The 21,930-nt window shown below is 39.1% G+C and overlaps 1 protein-coding gene across 18 annotated transcripts in view; it reads left to right on the top strand.

Moving 5' to 3' along the window:
- Positions 1–21,930, top strand: part of LOC117405836 (E3 ubiquitin-protein ligase MYCBP2) — a 116,618-nt gene that overhangs the window by 61,387 nt on the left and 33,301 nt on the right. For 13 of the 18 annotated variants that reach the window (XM_034923705.2, XM_034923698.2, XM_034923700.2 and 10 more), the window contains 34 exons: positions 1,908–2,027; positions 2,609–2,690; positions 2,779–2,896; positions 3,535–3,739; positions 4,090–4,243; positions 4,590–4,762; positions 5,137–5,262; positions 5,367–5,494; positions 5,892–5,983; positions 6,489–6,623; positions 6,713–6,796; positions 6,969–7,065; positions 7,426–7,618; positions 8,035–8,309; positions 8,409–8,630; positions 9,615–9,806; positions 10,174–10,380; positions 12,204–12,341; positions 12,529–12,707; positions 13,006–13,148; positions 13,260–13,360; positions 13,895–14,113; positions 14,426–14,648; positions 15,018–15,136; positions 15,398–15,485; positions 15,755–15,804; positions 15,980–16,152; positions 16,478–16,622; positions 16,886–17,092; positions 17,567–17,622; positions 17,713–17,828; positions 18,015–18,112; positions 18,859–18,975; positions 19,696–19,836. In XM_034923705.2, coding sequence (XP_034779596.2) covers positions 1,908–2,027; positions 2,609–2,690; positions 2,779–2,896; positions 3,535–3,739; positions 4,090–4,243; positions 4,590–4,762; positions 5,137–5,262; positions 5,367–5,494; positions 5,892–5,983; positions 6,489–6,623; positions 6,713–6,796; positions 6,969–7,065; positions 7,426–7,618; positions 8,035–8,309; positions 8,409–8,630; positions 9,615–9,806; positions 10,174–10,380; positions 12,204–12,341; positions 12,529–12,707; positions 13,006–13,148; positions 13,260–13,360; positions 13,895–14,113; positions 14,426–14,648; positions 15,018–15,136; positions 15,398–15,485; positions 15,755–15,804; positions 15,980–16,152; positions 16,478–16,622; positions 16,886–17,092; positions 17,567–17,622; positions 17,713–17,828; positions 18,015–18,112; positions 18,859–18,975; positions 19,696–19,836 — 4,916 coding nt within the window. The remainder of the gene's footprint in view (positions 1–1,907; positions 2,028–2,608; positions 2,691–2,778; positions 2,897–3,534; positions 3,740–4,089; positions 4,244–4,589; positions 4,763–5,136; positions 5,263–5,366; positions 5,495–5,891; positions 5,984–6,488; positions 6,624–6,712; positions 6,797–6,968; positions 7,066–7,425; positions 7,619–8,034; positions 8,310–8,408; positions 8,631–9,614; positions 9,807–10,173; positions 10,381–12,203; positions 12,342–12,528; positions 12,708–13,005; positions 13,149–13,259; positions 13,361–13,894; positions 14,114–14,425; positions 14,649–15,017; positions 15,137–15,397; positions 15,486–15,754; positions 15,805–15,979; positions 16,153–16,477; positions 16,623–16,885; positions 17,093–17,566; positions 17,623–17,712; positions 17,829–18,014; positions 18,113–18,858; positions 18,976–19,695; positions 19,837–21,930) is intronic. The other 5 variants (XM_034923712.2, XM_034923709.2, XM_034923699.2 and 2 more) reach the window with 4 other exon arrangements.

Here is a 21,930-nt window from a genome sequence, read left to right as displayed (position 1 = left end):
TGTAATGGATGCACACTTACGCATGTACTTCCGTCGCCATTACATTTCTTGCTATTTTGGTCATTTATTCCTTATGATTGGTCTAGTATTTTTTCAGATTTTCATTGTATTTATTGAAGGCTTGGTTTTGGAAGCCAAATGTCAGAATTTGACAAATCTAAGTATGAAGGTCATGGGGCCTACAGTACCTTTTCATAATACTGACTAACGTATGTAATGCATGTATTGTATCCTTGGCAGAAAATATGTAGTGTACATCAATGTACTTTGTTGCACAGTTGGATCATTGTCTGGCGAGAGTCTGAAATCTGATTTATTGTCTACCTGCTATTTAAATATATTTTTAAAGATTTACCTTTACACAACTTAGAGCTAATTCCACGAAGTCTTACCTAGTACAAATTACTGTCACATCTATTTTGGTAAATTATCTAACTGCATTACTACATATTTTGGTGTCAAACAGTAAAAAATCAAAAACGTTTGCATATGTTGGTCTTTCTTACAGGAAATTTTTTTTTTTTTCCAAGTTAATACTGAAAAATGATAAGGACCATAATTCTAATAACAATGCTGATGAAGCTGGCCTTTACCGCTACTTTCAGAACAAAGAAATAACCAATTGTTTACAAACAGCCACTAAAGGCCAAATAGTTATGGTTGGTATATAATGCCATCAAATGTTATCAGCGAAGTGGAAAAGGGTAGTAATAATGTGAGAACAATAAAATAACACTAGAAACCCATTATGTTCCTCACAGTGCAATAGATAAAACAAAAGCTCAAGCACTGATTGAAACTGACATGTGGAGTTGTGCTTGTGAATCTCCAGGTTAAAAAAACCTCAGTCACTCAAACGCTCTCAGAGTATACATTCCTATCTAATTAGCTGTGGAATTGTAGATGTTTGACAAACCCATGTAACCTGTGGGCAAGCAGGCTCAGCTGAGAGGTTCCTCTGAAGTGTCTGCTGTCGGTGTCCCCAGGCTTCGTTTCACAAGACGGGACACAGACATTAGAATGTGGAGAATGTACACTGTAATCACACAACTTTGATTTGAACATTTGTATCTTCAGATTTACAGCACATATCATTGTTTAGTCTTGTAATGATAAAACTAAGATTAAGTCATTAAGGGTTGCATGAATTTTATTTTATTTTTTTAATGTTGGCTGAAGTGATCTCATCCAAGATCACACTACAGTAAGACATTTAGGCTGAGCTTGACTCTAATCACTGCCACATATGAGCCTGCTTTAAACAGAAGTGCTTCTGTTCCAATAAACAGTGTGAGAGACTAACCGTGTGGTAGGATTTATACATGGACAAGGGTTTGGCAAATAAAAGTAGCACAGCTATTTGTATATAAATTAACTGTCTCTCACGTGATTTATTTGTTATGCAGCTGGCATCCCAAGCTGCATTTCTGTTGTAAGTACTTTGGGCAAGACATCAGATCTGTCCATCTCACTCGTCATAGGTGCTTAGTAGGCAGGTGCTTTCATATCCAAGACTGCACGTAGTTCTGATGTAACACACATACTTCACTATATATTGCCAAGCCCCACATTATTTATTCAGGAATGGTCACCTAAATACACCTTTTTTTTCCAACCCCTGTATGTCTTTTTTCTTTCTTTTTTGGGGCAGATGACCTTAAAGATCATGTAGCTTCCGGTACACTGTTCTCTGTCTAATTCTTTAGTCTCTTTTTAGAAATATTGATCCTATTTTTCTATCTAAACTTTGTGCTTTTTTATAGGTAGCAGAAGGCCACATCGAGCAGTAATGTGTGTAGCGGCTGAGTTACATAGTTCTGTCATGTTGCTGTCTTTACTGTTGCTGTCTGCTGCACGTCTACCATTCCAACAGAAATACTGACTGGATTGTGTAACTTAATTTCCAGATGGCAGTGGGGAGCGAGGAGACAAAGATGCAAGCAAGATCACCACTTACCCACCAGGGGCAGTTCGCTTTGACTGTGCGCTCAGAGCAGTCCAGGTTAGCTGTGGATTCCATCACTCAGGTATGTTGATGTCTTTTTTTCCTTTTTACAGTTTAATAATGTCCACATGGTAACCAAATTATAAATGTCAATGAATTGTCAGTCCCTGATTCCATAAGATAACCAAGCCTGCGTATCTTATTGAAATTCCTAATTTCAACAAGAAATGTAATGGACCAAAATGTAGTGAACTGCAATACTGTAAACTAACATGTTGCCTGTGGTGCAGAATGTATGAGAAATGGATTAGTGGGTTTGTCTTATTGAGTGTTTGAAATATTCTCTGACTGTAGTTCTGAAGACATTTGGAGCCTTGGGGTCAGTGTGCTGTTCTCAAAGTCATACACACTTTTAATGGTCTAGATTTGTTTTTGCTTTTAGGTACTTTCTAATGAAGTGACCCAGAAAATAAGCATGTTCCTGATATAAACATAGTTCCAGAACAGCAATGCAAATACAGCCTGGTTTTCAGTAGAGGTGCAGTAGTTGCATTAAAACCATGCAGGCTGCTGCATGCCCCCCCATTTGTCCTTTTTACTTTTTGTTTGTGTGTGTTTTTAAACACAGAGCCAGTGTAAATCTTACATTCTCTTTTGTTACAGTGGTGTTGATGGAGAATGGAGATGTGTATACATTTGGGTATGGACAGCATGGACAACTTGGGCAGGGTGATGTGAATTCCAGGTATATATTGCACTTGAACAATCAAAAAGTCGTCTTCTGGGCGATACAGCAGAATCAATAATTGTTGCTCTGCCTTTTTCCTCAATAGGAGTTCTCCCTCACTGGTCCAGGCTTTACCAGGACCCAGCATACATGTGACAGCAGGAAGTAACCACACGGCGGTTCTTTTAATGGATGGTCAAGTCTTCACTTTTGGGAGTTTCTCAGTAAGGAAGAAACATTTACATATTGTTATAACTGTGTATTGATTTGCTAGATTTAAGACAAATTGGTTATTTTGTGCCAGTTTATTTTAATGTAGATATTTATTTTATATACGTATAACACAGCACAAAAAGTAATTTTTAAAAGAATAGTAAACACATAACAGTGCTGAATTTGGAAATACTGAAAGAAACTTAAATTTAATTTAAATTTCTTTTAGTATTCCCATATTAAAAGACCAGAAACTTTTATATAAAATCTATTTGTTACTTTGAAAAAAGGTTTCCTAAGTAAAAGGCATTGTGTTAAACCTAGTGGGGTCAATTTTAAAAAGAGTTTCTTTTATCTCTCTGCCCTGTTGATTTTTCCAAATTTAAATGAAAAAACTGAGAGTTTCCCCTGCTATTATTAGGACCTGGCTTCACTGCCCCCTACACAGTATTTAAACAGCAGCTGCCACCAGTAAGTGAGCATTTCAAAGTGAACAGCTACCTTATATGTTTTTAAATTTGATACATACAGTTGAGCATAGGAAACAAACAATATGCTGTAAAACATTTACAATGTAAAATAATGTGGGTATGAGACAGAACTGAGATATTTTTGGATGCTAAAATGAATCTTGTGTGTTGCTTTGTAGAAGGGGCAGCTTGGAAGACCCATTATAGACATGCCATACTGGAATGCAAAGCCATCCCCCATGCCCAACATTGGAGCTAAATATGGGCGCAAAGCTACGTGGATTGGTGCCAGTGGTGACCAGACCTTCTTGAGGATCGATGAAGCGCTTATAAATTCCCATGTCCTGGCCACATCGGAAATTTTTGCCAGCAAACATATCATTGGTACATGTTTTTTTTTTTCTGTTTAGTTTTTAAGTAACAACACTTACAAATTTTAAAACCCTGTGTTCTGTATTCTTGTTTTTGTATTAAACTAACCCGTTTGTTTCTATAGAGAAAGAAAATTGTCTTATTTATACAATGACATCATATCAATCTTCAAATTCACACACATGAGTAGTTAACATTTGTTTTTCTAAAAATAAAATGTATCTATCAAGACAACCTATGCCCTCATGTTGTAACTATTGGTTTGTGCTCCCCACAGTGTTGCCACCAGATTTCCCCTTCCTACTATCAATACTGTTGATACCACAGCTTGCTAAACTTACTCTACTTGGCTTATTTAATAGGTCTAGTACCTGCATCCAAATCAGAACCACCACCTTTTAAATGCCTGTTGATCAATAAAGCTGATGGGAGCTGCCGGACGTTCAACGATTCTGAACAGGAGGACCTGCAAGGGTTTGGAGTCTGTTTGGATCCAGTCTACGATGTGATTTGGAGGTAGGTAGGAGAATGGGCTCTAGAACCGCAGGAGGAAGTGCAGTGTTGTGCTTTAATTATTGCACTTGCTGTGGTCTGTCCAGTTTGGTCTCTTGTTGTCTCTCTTGTATTGCAGAGAATTATCAGAGATGTATAGATAATGGTAAATCAGTTAGATCCTATTTTTAATGTCCCTACTCTTACACATGTGACTGGTTTCATCAGTCTTATGTGTAAACTAATTGGATCTAGTGGACTATCAAATGTTGCTCTAGGTAAAGGTATTGAAGCTTGTGCCAGTCAGGATCTGTGAAACCAGCTCATAGTGACCAAACTGTTTAACATCCATTTCCTCCCTCTTATAAAGATTCCTCCCAGCTTCCAGAGAGTTTTGGTGCTACAATGCTGTGATTGCTGATGCCAGGATCCCCACAGCGACAGACATTCAGTCGCGATGCAGTGTACTGAGTCCTGAGCTTGCTCTCCCAACTGGGTCCATGGCAACCACTACAAGGTCTCACGGGGCACTACATATTCTAGGTAGGTTGACTAACTCGCTAGTTCCATTACTACATTTAGCCTTTTCTGATACCAACTTAATATCATCACTGTTGTGAAAATCTAAAGTCATCCTTGGTTGAGATATTTGCTTCATATTCAATACTGTAAAATCCTCATATCTCTGAGATTACTTGACATTTTGGCTTCATATTTACAGTGTTATATCTGCATATTAAAGTCCTATAGCTTTCTATGCATTATGGAGATAGCACTTTGATTTAATGTTGTCATATCTTAACTCTGCTGTATTCTCTGATACCCTCAGTACAGTTCTATTTCAGGTTGGATTCTGTAATACAGACCACAGCTTTGAAATAATGAATTGTGTTTCCCTTGATCTGATACACATGTAGGTTGTCTGGACACGCTGTCAGCAATGCAGGAGCTGAAAATGGGAGTTGCCAGTACCGAGGAGGAGACTCAAGCTGTAATGAAGGTTTACTCCAAAGAAGATTACAGCGTAGTCAATCGATTTGAAAGCAAGTCAATATGTAGACCAGTACTTTATACTGTATATAAATATTAAACATACTTGATAATGAAATATTGATGAAGTGACTACATGAACTTTATTTTCTTATAGGTCATGGTGGTGGGTGGGGGTATTCAGCCCATTCTGTAGAAGCCATTCGCTTCTGTGCAGATGCAGATATCTTACTGGGGGGTCTTGGACTGTTCGGTGGGAGAGGGGAATATACGGCAAAGATAAAGGTAAGGACACCCAAAATAAATATATAATGGTTGGAAAGACTGAGTCTAATATTAAAGGTATCTGTTTAAAAAAAAAAAAAACAATCATAATAATAATTGTTAGTCCTTCTATAGGAAATACACCTCTTAATGTACACTTAATACATTTAACAGCACATGAATACAGCTCTGGAGTTCTTTCTGTGATGACAAGATAATGGACTTATGGATGCTTTTAACCTGATGTCAAGGATCTGGCCTTTGTTGTAACTGATGAGAACTGTATAAACAAATGCAGTGTAGAAATAGACTTTCCTTTTGTGCATTTTATTTTTAACACTGCTGTATGCTAAAAATACTTACTGTGGTGTTTTCACGTTAGCGTAACTTATTGTGTAATCTATTGGTTTATTTTTAGCTTTTTGAGCTGGGGCCCGATGGAGGAGATCATGAAACAGATGGAGACCTTCTAGCTGAGACTGATGTTTTGGCCTATGATTGCGCAGCCAGGTATTATTTATGACCTCTCTTGAAATGGTGTGTTGAGATTTGTTAGTACAATAGAAAGTAAATTGAGGAGCTGAGGTCTGAATGTGCTGCTAGTGAATCTGTGGAATACTTGTAATGCAGTTCATATGTCAATGTTAATATTCGGTTAGCCACAAGTTGGCACAGATGTCTCTGTGGAAGATTACTATTTGTCTAAGAAACCTTTCTTTACAGCATGCTTTTTAACAATGTTCTGTCCTCTCCATCCAGCCAGGACAGAGATCAAACATCCTGAGAGAGCCGCCTCTCTGATGTCAGTTCTGGTTTGTTTGACTGTTACTGTGTTGTGCATTTCAGAGGTGATAACCGGTATACTTAAAACACAGGTATAGACAGCTAAGACCATGTAAACCCTGTGGAGAGAAGTCTAGCTTTGTGCTATGTGTGCTGCCTGGCGTATCATCCTTGAATTTGCATGCTTATCTGTTCAACTGCACTGTGATCTATCCGTGCCATGTTATTTCAGAGAGAAGTATGCCATGATGTTTGATGAGCCGGTACTGCTGCAGTCTGGCTGGTGGTATGTGGCTTGGGCTCGAGTCTCGGGGCCGAGCAGTGACTGTGGTTCCCATGGACAGGCAACTATCACTACCGACGATGGGTATGTATCCTTTTAAAAAGAAGCAGGTTCAGCACACCTTTGATGAAGTAAACAGAGCTGTATTTCATGTTTTTTGTTTTTCCTTTCAGTGTGGTTTTCCAGTTTAAGAGCTCCAAAAAGTCGAATAATGGTACAGATGTAAACGCAGGTCAGATTCCTCAGCTGTTATACAGGTATGTCACATGTTACTTTATTATTTTTATATTGGCAATGGAGAGAAAAATAAACCTCTTGGTGATCCCCACCCATGTTAAATACTGGTTGCATTGAGTGTGTAAGATTTTTTTGGGGTGTTGGGTGCAATTTTCCAAATTCAATTGTTGTTGCTTTATTTATTTTATTCAGGCTTCCATCAAATGATGGCAATGCAGCAAAAGGAAAGCAGCAAACCAGTGAGCCTGTACACATTCTGAAGAGATCGTTTGCAAGGACTGTTTCAGTGGTATGTTGAATTTTTTTATTTGAGGTTTAGCTAGCCTGGAAAGGAAATGCTGTGCATGAGAAGGACATCTTAAAGGTGTAATGCATCAAATAAACTTTGAGGAAACATTTTACTTGAGATATGTAAATGATCACAGAGGTTTGTTAGAAATAGGTTTATTTTAGCCGTATTTTCATTTCAGGGTGTTGCATAGTATTTGATGAAGGTTTAAAGTGACCCTCTAAAGTGGAAGACACTGTAAATATGCACTTAGTAAAGGAAGAGCAGATCTTAGAGTAGTCAGTCATGTTAAGTGGGTATCATCTCATGTATCTGCATGATGGGTGGAAATTCCTAATCTGTATTTCTGATGTATATTAGGAGTGCTTTGAGTCCTTGCTGAGCATCCTTCACTGGAGCTGGACCACACTGGTTCTGGGTGTGGAGGAGCTGCGAGGACTGAAGGGATTCCAGTACACCGCCACTCTGCTGGACCTGGAGAGACTGCGCTTCGTGGGCACCTGCTGCCTCCGACTGCTGCGCGTCTACATCTGTGAGATCTACCCCATATCAGGTAAAGCACATTCTGGAACACTTGTACCTATGTGGTCATTTTCAAGTGAATTCAAATGTACAGTTATAGGCCAGCAGGCCAGTTGCCTTTTATTTAGCCAAGGAATAATGAACCACTGAAGCCTCTGAATATACGACGTTGTGCTACCACTTTGAGATTTTCTACTACCTTATATTGTTATAAATTACTTTGGAGTCACATAACGTGTTCATTGTGTAACTGGATTTAGATCTGTTGCTACAAGAACACTTTTTCTGTTTATTAACAGTTCATCAGACTGTAGCATGTTGTGCTGAAGTGGTTAAAGCCACTGTACCAATGCAGTCTTTAGCCCTGTTAAACTCATACAGTAAGTGGCTGTGAACTAAGGCTGAATAATTCATATCTGAAATTTGCACTTTATAAATGCCTTCCAGCGAGCACAAAGTCAGCAGTGGATGAATCCAGCAAGTTGGCAGATTGCGTTGGGAAGACTCGAAATCTCCTGAGGAAGATCCTGTCCGAAGGAGTAGATAACTGCATGATCAAGCTGGACAATGACCCTGAAGGCTACCTTAGCCAGCCCCTGACTCTCCTGGAAGCTGTTCTGCAGGAGTGCCACCATACATTCACAGCCTGTTTCCATTCCTTCTACCCAACACCAGCCCTGCAGTGGGCTTGTCTGTGTGACCTGCTAAACTGTTTGGATCAGGTACAAATTAAAATAGCACTATTACTACTGAATCGTTCACCAATCTGTTCATAATTATGAAACTGTTTTTTGTTGTTTTTTTCCTGTTTATTTTCAAAGGACATCCAGGAAGCAAACTTCAGGACATCAAGTAGTCGACTTCTTGCTGCAGTAATGTCAGCCCTGTGCAATACCTCAGTGAAACTGACCTCCATCCTCCCCATTGCCTATGACGGAGAAGTGCTGCTGCGTTCCCTTGTCAAGCAGGTCAGCACTGAGAACGATTCTGCTCTGGCACACAGATTTCCCCTGCTGGTAGCACACATGGAGAAACTTAGCCATGTAAGTAGTAACTGACCAAAAGCATTTTACATGGACAAAAAGAGTCAAATTAGAAGAACGGTTACGTTTTGTAAAGGTTTCATATACAGGGATAGACACAGGTCGGAAATAGAGTTTAGAAACATGATGCAAAACATATATGCCTTTTTCGAACTGATCATTTTTTCTAACTTTTCTCTTTTTAGAAGTGTGAAATGCTTTTGGTCAGATAACACTTTTTTTTATAACAATTCATTGTCCAGATTGTTAGGAGAAAATTATTGAGAAAAACAAACAATGGGATTGAACCTTCAGCCTCCTGATCTAAAACCAGACAACTTCACCATTGTTTACTTTTGTTAAAAAGCCACTCAAAAAGATTACCCTTTTCATTCTAATTTTCACCTCTTTTACTTCAAGGAGACACTGTTGACATCAACCCCACAGAGCACATTTGCCAGGAGTGGGCTTTCTGTCAGCTATGACCTTGACTTGGGTGAAAATCCACTTGTACTGAATGTTACAGCAACCCATGCTATATATTTTGCAATATATAGTTGTATAAGAATAACTAAACAGTAAAGATAATCATTTCCATCTGATACAAGCTATCAGATACAAAGAAAATTCAAGTGGCTGCATCACATCAATATCAGGGTCTGCTATATCTATCTATTTATCTGTATGTCTCTACAGCATGGAATGAAAGAGAAGCAGCAAGCCTTCCTGCTGTGCCAGTGCAAAACAAGCCGCATGTTAGTAATAGCAACATTTAAAGCTGGTTCTAGTTCTCATGCTGGCTGCATGTTTGAGAATGTAAAATTTAATAAAGCAAGCAAAAAATAAAATTGGCATCTGATCACACAAACGTTTGCATGTTTTTTTTTTTTAAGACAAAATTCAATGCTGCAGCGCTCTGACATACTTTGCATGGAATACCCTGTATAACTGTTGTATTACAGTATATACAGGTAAGACTATAAACTATCTGTCGTTCTGTGGCAGACCGAGGAGAACCCCATGAGTATGACTAGTTTCCGGGAAGTACTGGAGAAGATGTTGGTGATTGTGGTGCTTCCAGTGAGAAAGAGCCTGCGGAAGGAGGTGGAGCTCTTCTCCCCACACCTTGTTTCCAACACCTGTGGCCTCCTGGCCAGCATTGTGAGTGAGCTCACTGCGTCAGCACTGGGCTCAGAGGTAAGAGTCCTTGCCACTGCAAACTAGCTTGTAAAAAAATAAAATGAAAAATATACCTTTTATGGATCTGATATACATGGTTTAGAAAAAAAAGCCTGTAAGCTAAAGTGCAGTATTTGCTATCACTGGTGTCTGTAATTAGGTGAGGTTAATAATAGCTCTCATCCCTGTAGTCACTCTACCACACAGCATAAATAACATGCTTTCTTCTGGGTCAACTTTATCGCCTAGTCATTAGTGACACCTGTTGGCTATGAACAGCAGTGCCATCATCTTTTCTTTCTCTACATTTTAATTGCTGTGAGATTAAGTTTGCTAATCTACCACTGCTTGGCAATGAAGAGAATTCTAACTGTATTCCTTTCAGGTGGATGGACTCAACTGTCTACATTCAGTGAAATCCACCCCAAACCGCTTCACTAAAACAAGCCAAGGAAGAAGCTGGAACACTGGGAACGGATCTCCAGATGCCATCTGCTTCACCGTGGATAGGCATGGGGTGGTGCTGGTGGGGTTCTGTGTGTATGGTGGAGGTGGCGTCCATGAATACGAGCTGGAGGTTCTGGCTGATGATGTAAGATCCTGATTAAGCTTTTGCATGTCATTTTACAAATATGACTTTATGTACTTTTTTTTTTTATATATATAAAGTTAACCAAGGAAGACTAAGCTGGCAAGTAGGAATGTTATAGTGACAGGGTGTCCCACTGTCTTCCAAGGCAAAGGACAGTTTCTGCATCATGCTGATTTAAAGTAGAATATTTCAAAAATAATAATTTCATGTAAAATTCTCAGTTTAATATTATTATATATATAGGCAATCACTGCAATCAAACGTTTTCTGTAGCTCTCAATGAGACTTCTGCACCTGTTAACAGGTAGTTTGGCCCACTCTTCTTGAGCAAACTGCTCCAGCTGTCTCAGGTTTGATGGGTGCCTTCTCCAGACTGCAAGTTTCATCTCTTTCCATAGATGTTCGACAGGATTCAGATCAGGACTCATAGAAGGCCAATTCAGAATAGTCCAATGTTTTGTTCTTATCCATTCTTGGGTGCTTTTAACTGTGTGTTTTGGGTCATTATCCTGTTGGAGGACCCATAACCTGCGACTGAGACAGAGCTTTCTGACACTGGGCAGTACGTTTTGCTCCAGAATGCCTTGATAGTCTTGAGATTTCATTGTGCCCTGCACAGATTCAAGGCACCCTGTGCCAGGCGCAGCAAAGCAGCCCCAAAACATAACCAAGCCTCCTCCATGTTTCACTGTAGGTATGGTGTTCTTTTCTTTGAAAGCTTCATTTTTTCGTCTGTGAACATAGAGCTGATGTGACTTGCCAAAAAGCTCCAGTTTTGACTCATCTGCCCAAAGGACATTCTCCCAGAAGGATTGTGGCTTGTCAATATGCATTTTAGCAAATTCCAGTCTGGCTTTTTTATGTTTTTCTTTCAAAAGTGGAGTCCTCCTGGGTCTTATTCCATGGAGCCCACTTTCGCTCAAAAAGCGACGGATGGTGCGATCAGAAACTGACGTACCTTCACCTTGGAGTTCAGCTTGTATCTCTTTGGCAGTTATCCTTGGTTCTTTTTCTACCATTCGCACTATCCTTCTGTTCACTCTGGGGTCGATTTTCCTCTTGCGGCCGCACCCAGGGAGGCTGGCTACAGTTCCATGGACCTTAAACTTCTTAATAATATTTGCAACTGTTGTCACAGGAACATCAAGCTGCTTGGAGATGGTCTTGTAGCCTTTACCTTTACCATGCTTGTCTATTATTTTCTTTCTGATCTCCTCAGACAACTCTCTCCTTTGCTTTCTCTGGTCTATGTTCAGTGTGGTGCACACAATGATACCAAACAGCACAGTGACTACTTTTCTCCATTTAAATAGGCTGAATGACTGATTACAAGATTGGAGACATGTGTAATATAATTAAAGAAACAAATTAGTTTGAAATATCACTATAATCCAATTATTTATTATCTTTTCTAAGGGGTACCAACAAATGTGTCCAGGCCATTTTAGAATATCTTTGTAGAATAAGCAATAATTCATCTCTTTTCACAGCTTCTTTGCTTTATTCTATGACATACCAAAGGCATGCAAGTATACATGATAAAATAGCTTTTAATTTCATCACTTTTCAGGAGGAATGAAGCATTATTTCAATGAGCTGTAAGGGTACCAACAAATTTGAGCACGTCTGTATATATACATGGATGAAGGCTATATTTGCATCCTGAGCCATTCTAAAAAAAAAAACAATTTTATCTCAATATATATTTGTATTTATTCTACTGCGATTTATAACTGAGGCATCTCATGAGGTAGATTTTTGAAGGTTATGTAAGGAGAATGTGGTGTAAGACATTTGATTGAAATTGGCTTCAATCTGTATAGGCACAGACTGAGCACCCAGGAGATTCAGCTCATTCACACAGGTGGACATCTTTGGAGATGGTGAAAGGGACCTACACCACTGACGACTCCCCCAGTGATATAGCTGAAATCAGGCTGGACAAAGCTGTACCATTAAAGGTAAAAAAAAGCTTTTGTTTGCATATTAGTTTCATATTTGTGTGAATGTCCTGCCGTGTGTGTGTGTGTGTGTGTGTGTGTGTGTGTGTATGTGTGCCTACAAAGCACACCTAGGACAAGTTGGTACATGAGGTGTTACTTCTCTACCGTTAACTAACTCAATAAAAATAAATGATGTCTTCCACAGGAAAGTGTCAAATATGCAGTGCGTTTAAGAAACTATGGCAGTCGCACTGCTAATGGAGATGGAGGCATGACCACAGTGCAGTGTACAGATGGTGTGACGTTTACATTCAGCACCTGCAGTCTCAGCAGTAACGGCACCAATCAAACACGAGGACAAATTCCACAAATACTTTACTACAGGTAGGGCCAAATTCACATTCATAAAGGTGTACTAAAATAATGCAAATACTGGCTGTGACAACTGTGCCCAGGACAAGGGTTACAAAAGTAGTGTTTAAGGTTAGCTTCTTAACAACTGTCTAGAACAGTGGTCCAGAACAGTATCATGTATACAAACTTGAAGTAACACATCAGATTTGTCGTAAGTCAATCGTTTTAGCATTTAGCTTTCTTTTATTTTTTTTGTTTGTTTTTTTTTGCTCAATATAACACTTGCTCCACTGTCGTCAGTGAAACCCTGCTTTATTTTTATGTCTAGGAGTGAGTATGATGGGGATCTACAAAGTCAGTTAGTCAGTAAAGCCAATGAAGAGGACAAGAATTGCAACAGGTCTTTGTCTGTAGTGAGTGTTGTGGTTCGAGCCGCCAAAGACCTGCTTCACAGAGCGTTCGCTGTCGACGGTAAGAGAACATGTCTTTTTATTTTTTAACAGTATACCAGGACTCAAATTGTTCAAGGTGATTGTTTACATTTCTCAGGGGTCTTTACTCTGTCTGTTGCTTTTTGCCCAGCTGAAGACATTCCAGAATTGTTGAGTTCCTCCAGCCTGTTTTCAATGCTGCTTCCTCTCATATTGGCTTATATCGGACCAGTGGCAGCCTCAGTTCCAAAGGTGAGTGACTAAATGTATTTAAATGTCAGAGCTGACTCTGGTCACTGTTGCTATGGGGAATGGTCCATCTTGCACTAGATTAGACTGACCTATCTAATCATCTGTTAAAGAAACCATGCTATTCGCTTTTCTGATTTTGATTGACCACCTAACACTGCATATTGTGTGATTTTTATTTAAAAAAAAAAAAAAAAAAAAAAAAAAAAGTAAACATAATGTTGATCTTGTATTTAACATCCTGTAATCAAAGAAACTACAAAATTATATCGCAAAAGTCTACCAGAAGCCATAATCGTAGTACAGTATTTCAAGTTAGATTTTGAAATGTAACATTTTTCAAATTGTGCAAGTTTGTTGTTAAGTATATGGAAAACTACAAAGCGGTATGTAGTTCAATATGTTAATGTGACATTATTCAGCAAGTTTCATTTGACTTTATGAAGCAAAATTAGTTAATTCTATACAGAGTGATGCAAAACCTTTGGCCATAGCTGTATATTGTTTCATGTATGTTTCTTTTGTTTTTTTCTACAGGCTGCTGTTGAGGTCTTTGGTCTAGTTCAGGAACTGCTTCCAGCTGTTTCTGCTTTGAACCAGAAATATGCTCCACCTGCTTTCAACCCAAATCAATCCACAGACAGCACCACAGGAAACCAGCCAGAGCAGGGGCTTTCAGCATGTACCACCTCCAACCACTACTCTGTCACCGAGAGCGACCACCCTTACAAACAAGCTTGTGTCACCCAGTACAAGGTACATACAAGAACACCTGCTGCTTTACTGGCCTTTATACCGGGTGGATTGAGGGTTTACACATAAAATTGCAAAGGGAGGTATAAATTATGAATCTGTAATATTCAGAAAAAAAAGCTGGTTAAGGCTGTTTTAAACATTATTGACGCTATATGTAAAGTACAAAGTGTATTACTTTGAACTGTGCATTAAAAAATAAAATAAAAAATTGTGGACTAGACTTCCAGTTGATGTCAAAGGATTCTGAAATGTTGTGTTTTCAGCAAACATTTGGATGGTACCCACTGTTTTCTTCTTTCTGTTTCCCTTTAGGTGTCCTTTCCTGATTGTGTGCGATGGATGACCATTGAGTTTGACCCCCAGTGTGGTACAGCGCAGCCTGAAGATGTGCTCCGTTTGATGATTCCAAGCAAACCCCTGCAGGTCCCTGGATTTGGACCAAAACACTTGACACACGAGAGCTTAAACACCTGGACAGAGCTGAAGAAATTCTCTGGATCATGTGGATGGCCCACTACAGTGTTGGTGCTGCCAGGTAACTTAGTCTTCTTATATATATATTTTTACTAAAGATTATTTTTCAGATGAAAAAACAAATCTCCTCTACATTGACACACAATAAACCAGTCAGTACCCAAACAGGCATGCAATTTGCAATGCATCACAGTTAGATTTTTAACCAGGAGAAACATTAATCATGCTATTGCTTTTCTGGATGACCAGATAATATCTGGAAATGTCAGTGTTTACCTTTTTACTATAAAAATAGCTTTGCACAGTGGTTTTTGTTGTGTATTTGTTACGATGATCTGCATTTACAGAGATTGCACAAAATATTTACTAATTGCAGAATTCATACAGTCAGTATGTTTTTACAATGCTTGTATTGTTGGGATTGTTTCAGGCAATGAAGCTCTTTTCTCCTTGGAGACTGCTTCAGACTATGTGAAAGATGAGAAGGCTAGCTTTTATGGTTTCAAGTGTGTTGCTGTGGGATATGAATTCAATCCTGGGTCAGATGAGGTAGGATAATATGTATCATCTTTGTGGCTTTACTGCATTTCAAAGAACAAAAAAACCCAAAAGAGATTCTATATATTTCATGTGTGTATTTATCAGGGGTTATATGTAAGCACACTTCTATAGGCATCTAGATTACTGATGTTTAGTTTGGCTATGAAAAATATGTATTTCTTATAGTGGTATTTGTCTCTTAGTTGATTTGATACAGTATTTGTGTAAACTTGTTAAGTTTGGTATTAACAATTTAAAATATTTCTGCAGGGTATTATACAACTTGAGAAGGAGCTTGCATACTTGGGGAGTGTATGTGCGGCTGCTCTTATGAAAAAGGATCTTGCATTGTCAATAGGTAAGAATGGGTATCAGTGTCCTCCATATGAATGGTTAATATTTAATATTATTAATCTTGTGCATTAATAAAACCTGGTAGTTACAGTTGTGTTAGTAGTTTTACAAATCAAGTTTTCTTTGTTCAAGCAAACATTATAATATTTATAATCTAAACTGCACAGTATATCAGCCCATACAATTTTTATTATACTCGTGTCCTGAGGTTAATGAACTGGTAGCTCCTAACTATCATGTCATTTTTTTATGTCCATGTTTTTTTTGTAACAGGCAATGAACTGGAAGAAGATCTTGAAATACTTGAAGAGGCGTCCTTGCAGGTATAGTACTTGTGTAAACTTAATCAGCTCATTGTAAAGTTACAAGGCAGAGAAAACTATTAGACACCAAATCTTAAATGAGGATTCTGTGTGAATATTATCTGTTGGGCTCCTCCTAGGGGACAGTGTGTGTGCAAGTGTGAATAGTTGAAACTGATGTATCCTTTTGTATCAGGTTTGTAAGGCTCATGCAGGCATTCTTGGGAAAGGCTTGGCTCTGTCACGCTCCCCTTCTATTCTTGAAGCTCTGGAAGGCAACCTTCCCCTCCACCTGCAAAGCAATGAGCATTCGTTTCTCGAGGACTTTATCACTTGTGTCCAAAACTCCAGTGGTGGGCGCCTAGCCAGGTAAGGACATCTATTGTTTTCTGATATGCCAGCAAACATGTTTGAAATTAAATGTTGACAAATCTGCTGCAACATTCCATTGAGGTTCTTTTTTGTTGCATTGATCTCTATATTAGGTGTTGTACAGTATTTCTGGTTTATTCGTCCAGGTTGGCATGCTATATTAGTGTAAACAATGAGGCAGCATTTTGAACACCAGTAGATTGTATTTGACTGGAAAGATCTGTCTCAAAAGGCAAACTTTTCTCTGTTAAGCGGCACAATTATCTTACAGGTTTATACAGAATTTACACATTTTTGTATGTTTTATATTTTACATTTTCAGGTGGTTACAACCAGATTCCTATGCAGACCCACAGAAAACCTCATTGCTTCTCAACAAGGATGACATTAAGTGTGGGTGGCCAACCACTGTCACAGTGCAGACCAAAGACCAGTACGGAGATGTAGTGCATGTACCAAATATGAAGGTCAGGCTTTTTACTGCAGTGTTCTTTGATGTTATGCTTATGCTAAGGACTAGCAATGAAACTGAGAGCATATGTAATTTATAAGAGATAAATAAAGTACAAGAAGTCATTTCACATGTTGTGAATGTAGACCTACTTTTTCACTGTACTGATACATGCCTGGCTAAGATACTGACTTGTGAAGCGCTCTCCCAGATTTTGATAGAATGCAAATGGATCTCCAGGCTGCGCAGATGCTGACTCTTGCTGCCCTTTTTGTTCAGGTGGAGGTGAAGGCAGTCCCTGTGTCCCAGAAAAAGTCTCTTCAGCAGGAGAGCATTCGGAAGCTCCAGCGGATTCCGGGGAGCCCTGCCTCAGCCCTGTCTGGGGCTGACATGACCTTTGGGGGGCTCCCTGCACCCAAACTGGAGGCCACTTATGAGCCAATGATTGTCAAAGAGGCCCGCTACATTGCCATAACTATGATGAAGGTAGTTATTCAGTTTCAATTTTGTCTTTATTTGTTTTTATAAAAAAAAATTATCTATATTTTACAGATTATTCATAATATACAGAAATGCCAAGAATTTGTGGCCTTCATTCCAAGCAACACTGTGATTGAATAACCAATAGTATACCCTTAAAATTGTTCGTAATATGTATCGCAGATATGAATGTCACATTTTGACAATGCATTTTTTTAAACCAATTTGTTTTGTCCATTTTTGTTTTATGAGAGCATTAAAATGTTATTTAATCCCATAATGTGTATCATATTTAAGAATGTAGGGAGCCAGAGTTTCTCTGTTTTTCTTGCTCCCCAACTCAAACATCATCAGTACAAATCAAATCATAACACAGTTCAAGATTGATAAATTACATGTAATGTAACTTTACCAGTATCTACTGAAGTGAACTGTGTGTTTTTTTTCTTTTGTTTTTTCTTTTTTTTCTCACTTTGTTAGGCTTATGAAAACTATTCCTTTGAAGAGCTTCGATTTGCTTCTCCAACACCCAAGAGGTATTCAACATCTTTTTTTTTTTATGATCTGTTTTGATTTTGTGTGTGTCAGCGTTCTTTTGTCCTCATATTATTCCATTTCTTTTCCAGGCCAAGTGAGAACATGTTGATCAGAGCCAACGCTGATGGAACCTATGGGGCAAACTGGACTCCTGGAGCTGTGGGTCTTTACACCATCCATGTCACAATAGATGGCATAGAAATAGGTAACAGTGAACTCCAAATAAATAGCAGGTTTTTGTTGAAAGAACCCAAATAGAAGATTAGCTACCTACTTACTTTACCATATATAAATATTGTTAAGGCTTTCAGGAGGATCTATGAATATAATAGTATTCCAAATAAGCAACCCTAAAAGATGTGTTGTTTTTTTTGGTGTTGCTTTTCCACAGATGCTGGGTTAGAAGTGGAAGTCAAGGATCCACCAAAGGGGATGATACCTCCTGGAGCTCAGATAGTCAAACCTAAAGCAGAGCCTCAGCCAAGCAAGGTAAGGACTGGAGGAAACATTCCAGTCCCACTACCACAGCCAAGCCCAAAGCCAATACACCTGTGCAACACATGCGCGTGTTATTCTCAGAAAATGTATCAGCCAAAATATTATATTCCATTCAATTACCTGAGTTGGTGCTCTGTTTGCTTTGTTGCATTGGTACATCCCACTTTATTATTAAGATAGACAATCAAACACACTAACTTTCTTCTGGTCAGGGGTCCACACTATGTCACATGCCTGATCAGTACCTCACAACACTTACCCAGGCATTTCCTTGAGTTTTACATCTCTATTATTTGTTCTGTTTTTAAAGTGACTATGATTTTGGTTTGCTGTATTTCTTATTCAGAAGCGCCTGTGATATTTAAGCACAGTTGTAAGGTTTGTAAGTGGAGGTGTTGTGCAGGTTTGCATTGGAATAGTCTTCATCATCATTGGAGGTAGTGGTTTTGAAATCCGTAACCAGGCGAGTGAAGTGGTGAAACGAGCAACAATCCTGTAACTCCTAATGAGCCCTTTCTCTGTTATTGATGACTTCTGAGGTCGCAAACCATTATGGCAGCTCAGTGCTGATTGGTCTCTGAAAATAATCCACCTCGGTTTGGTCTTTATAGAGGGGAAAGGGTTCTAAATTCTGCTTCCTTTAATTCATGCATTTTTTGCATCTGCTTTCTTCATTTCTTAAGAGCTTTTTTTGTGCTCGGTTCCTCTGCCTCACTGTTTCCCTTTGCTTCTCTCAGGTTCGCAAATTTGTGGCCAAGGACAGCGCAGGGCTTCGCGTCCGTAGCCACCCCTCTCTACAGAGTGAACAGATAGGCATAGTCAAGGTCAATGGAACCATCACTTTCATTGATGAGGTAATACTTGTTCGATGAGGGTCTTTGTTATTGATGGGGATTTTGTTTTTCATTTTCAATTAAGCTATTAGCAAATAACAATCTGTACGGTCTTTTTAAACGTAGCCAGCCACACTTCAAGCTTTAGAATAATTTCTGCCACTAATTTATTTTGTTTATGCAGTTTTTTTCATTTTTGTTTTTCATTTGTTTGGCTTCATATACACGCAAGAAACTTGCTGCAGTATGGAATATGTGGGAAAAAAATAATCAATTACTTGTTGAAATTGATTGAATCTATAGTGTAGGTTCCACTGCATGTCGCTCACTTGTTTCATTAGGACAACTACCACTTCAGTTTGCTATTGTTTGATTCACTGTATGCAAATGCACACGCGATGCTGAACGCATAAACTTAGGCACAGAAAGAGGCAGCAGTGACAGACTAGAGGCAGTAGTATACAGTATGTGCGTCTTCTGAAGTTCTAAAGGCTCAGAAAAAATTAGATACTCGTAAAGCCCACCTTGTTATTTCTGAAAATATAAACTCTTTTCCCCTGCTTAACCATTCTTTATTCTTTTCCTCTCAGTTTCTAAATTTCTCAAAGTGTCTGCTCCCTTCCCACCGCTCACTTCTCTGTGCCCACAGTTCTGTAGGCAGCTTGCAGTCTTTGAGTCCTTGCTAGGCGTTTTAGCAGTTACAGGAGGGCATGGCTCGTTTTTGTTGCTTGTTTCCCATAGATCCACAATGATGATGGTGTATGGCTGAGACTGAATGATGAGACTGTAAAGAAGTATGTTCCCAACATGAATGGGTACACTGAAGCCTGGTGCCTCTCTTTTAACCAACATCTGGGCAGGAGCCTTCTGGTCCCTGTTGACGTAAGTAAAGGCCACCCTCTGTAGAAAAGCCAGGGCCCCTATGCTGGTCATTTGCGAAACAATCAACTTCAGATAAATGATACGCCAAGTCACTCACCATGCGACATCAAATCAAAATTAAAGATTCACAAAGTCGCATTTTAATACTGTAGATTTGGAAAGATCCTGGCTCCCGAGTGGCGCATCCACTAAAGGCGCTCCGCGTGGAGTGCAGGATGCGCTCTATAGCCAGGACGTCGCTGGTTCGAGTCCAGGCTATTCTACAGCCGACCTTGGACGGGAGCTCCCAGGGGGCGGCGCACAATTAGCCGAGCGTCGCCCGGGGGGAGGGAGGGTTAGGTCGGCCAGCGTCGCCCGGGGGGAGGGAGGGTTAGGTCGGCCAGGGTGCCCTCGGCTCACCGCACAACAGCGACCCCTGTTTTCCGGCTGGGAGCCTGCGGGCTCGCCTGTAAGCTGCCCGAGAGCTGTGTTGTCCTTCGATGCTGTAGCTCTTGGGTAGCTGCAATGTGAGTCTGCAGCGTGAAAAAAAGCGGTCGGCTGACGGCACACGCTTCGGAGGACAGCGTGTGTTCGTTTTCGCCCTCCCGAGTCAGCACAGGGTTGATAGCGGTGAGCTGAGCCTAAAAAATAATTGGACATTCTAAATAGGGAGAAAATAATAAAAAATAATTGGCAACGACTAAATTTATAAAAATAAAATAAAAAAAAATCCCCAAAAGATCAAATTTGCTGTTTTCTGTCTACTTTGTAGGCGTATCAGAATGAACTATTTCAATATCTTACTCTTACATGTTTTGTCCCCTTAAAAAAAAATAAGTTAATTTCAGTTAAATAATAATACATTAAATCCGAGAAACATTATAATTAGGGCTTCTGTTTTTTGGTTTTTATTAATTTCATTATTTTCGTTTTTTTCGGGGCCTCCGCTTTTTATATACTGTATGAAATTATTGTTTTTGGTTACTTTCCAAAAATGCTTGGCCTTTTTTTCGATCAAAATATGTATCATAGTAACTCGACAGTACTTCCAGTGAAATCCTTATGGTCACGAGCAGAGGTCTTCTAGGGTTTTTGTGTGTAGGCATTTTCTCCACAATTTCCAATTCTATTTTAACCACTTCAACTTCAGATGTAAAAATGAAACCCCTTCCCAGGTATCAGATTTTGAAAATAATAATAATAATAATGTTTTCAAACCTGTAATTGCTATAAAATGTTAACATATGATGAATAAAACACAAATAAATGACCTAAACTGTGTTTTTCATTAACCCTACATACCCATATTCAATATAGAGATAAAAACACGTTTTCTTTTTTTTTTGTTTAACAATGAAAACAAAAACACTGATAATAACAATAATAATCAGTAAACAGTATTTATCAAATAAAAATCAAACATAAAAACATTATCGACTTGCTCTGTGCCATTTATTGAAATGTCCAATACAACAGAACCTGGGGTTGCCTTCGCAACCACTGCACATTTTTCTTGCGTGTTTTCTTTTGTTTTCATTTTCGTAGCAGACCCTGTACCTTTTTTACGGTGTCTGCTTTGCTTGTGTTGGAGGGATAGTCACACATGCGTGTACACAACTACTTTGTGCAGGCATTGTGATGGATCTGGCTGCCGCATTGCCTGTGCCCAGTGCTGTGCTTTGATAGTATTTCATCACAGCACTGCCATTTCAAAGCAAACAGCTTCCCGTTTGCAGCTGGCTTACCTGTAAAGTAGCTGCATGCTCTTCTGTTTGTACAGTTTGTACTGTTTTTGGCTCCACATCCTCTTCATCATCATCGCTGAGTGATAAGTCAGCATCACTGTCGCTGGTTTCGAAATCCTCCGAACCAACTTCACTCCTGTTGCTCATTATAGAAAGACCACGTACGTTGCCATGTTTAGCCTTTGCTAAAAACTATATAAATTGCAAATAAACAAGTAAAACTAATAAAAAAACAAAAAAGTAATAATTTAAAACACTATATATATATACTTGTAAAAGTTGAATGGCTTCCTGCAATATATCTCAGTCTTCTAAACGCCCACAGGTAGATTGGAATCGCTACATGAAATGGAATTGGATACAAATGTCA

This window comes from Acipenser ruthenus, chromosome 9, assembly GCF_902713425.1.
Source record: "Acipenser ruthenus chromosome 9, fAciRut3.2 maternal haplotype, whole genome shotgun sequence".
NCBI classification, from domain to species: Eukaryota; Metazoa; Chordata; class Actinopteri; order Acipenseriformes; family Acipenseridae; genus Acipenser; species Acipenser ruthenus.
This window is presented reverse-complemented; position numbering and strand designations above follow the sequence as displayed.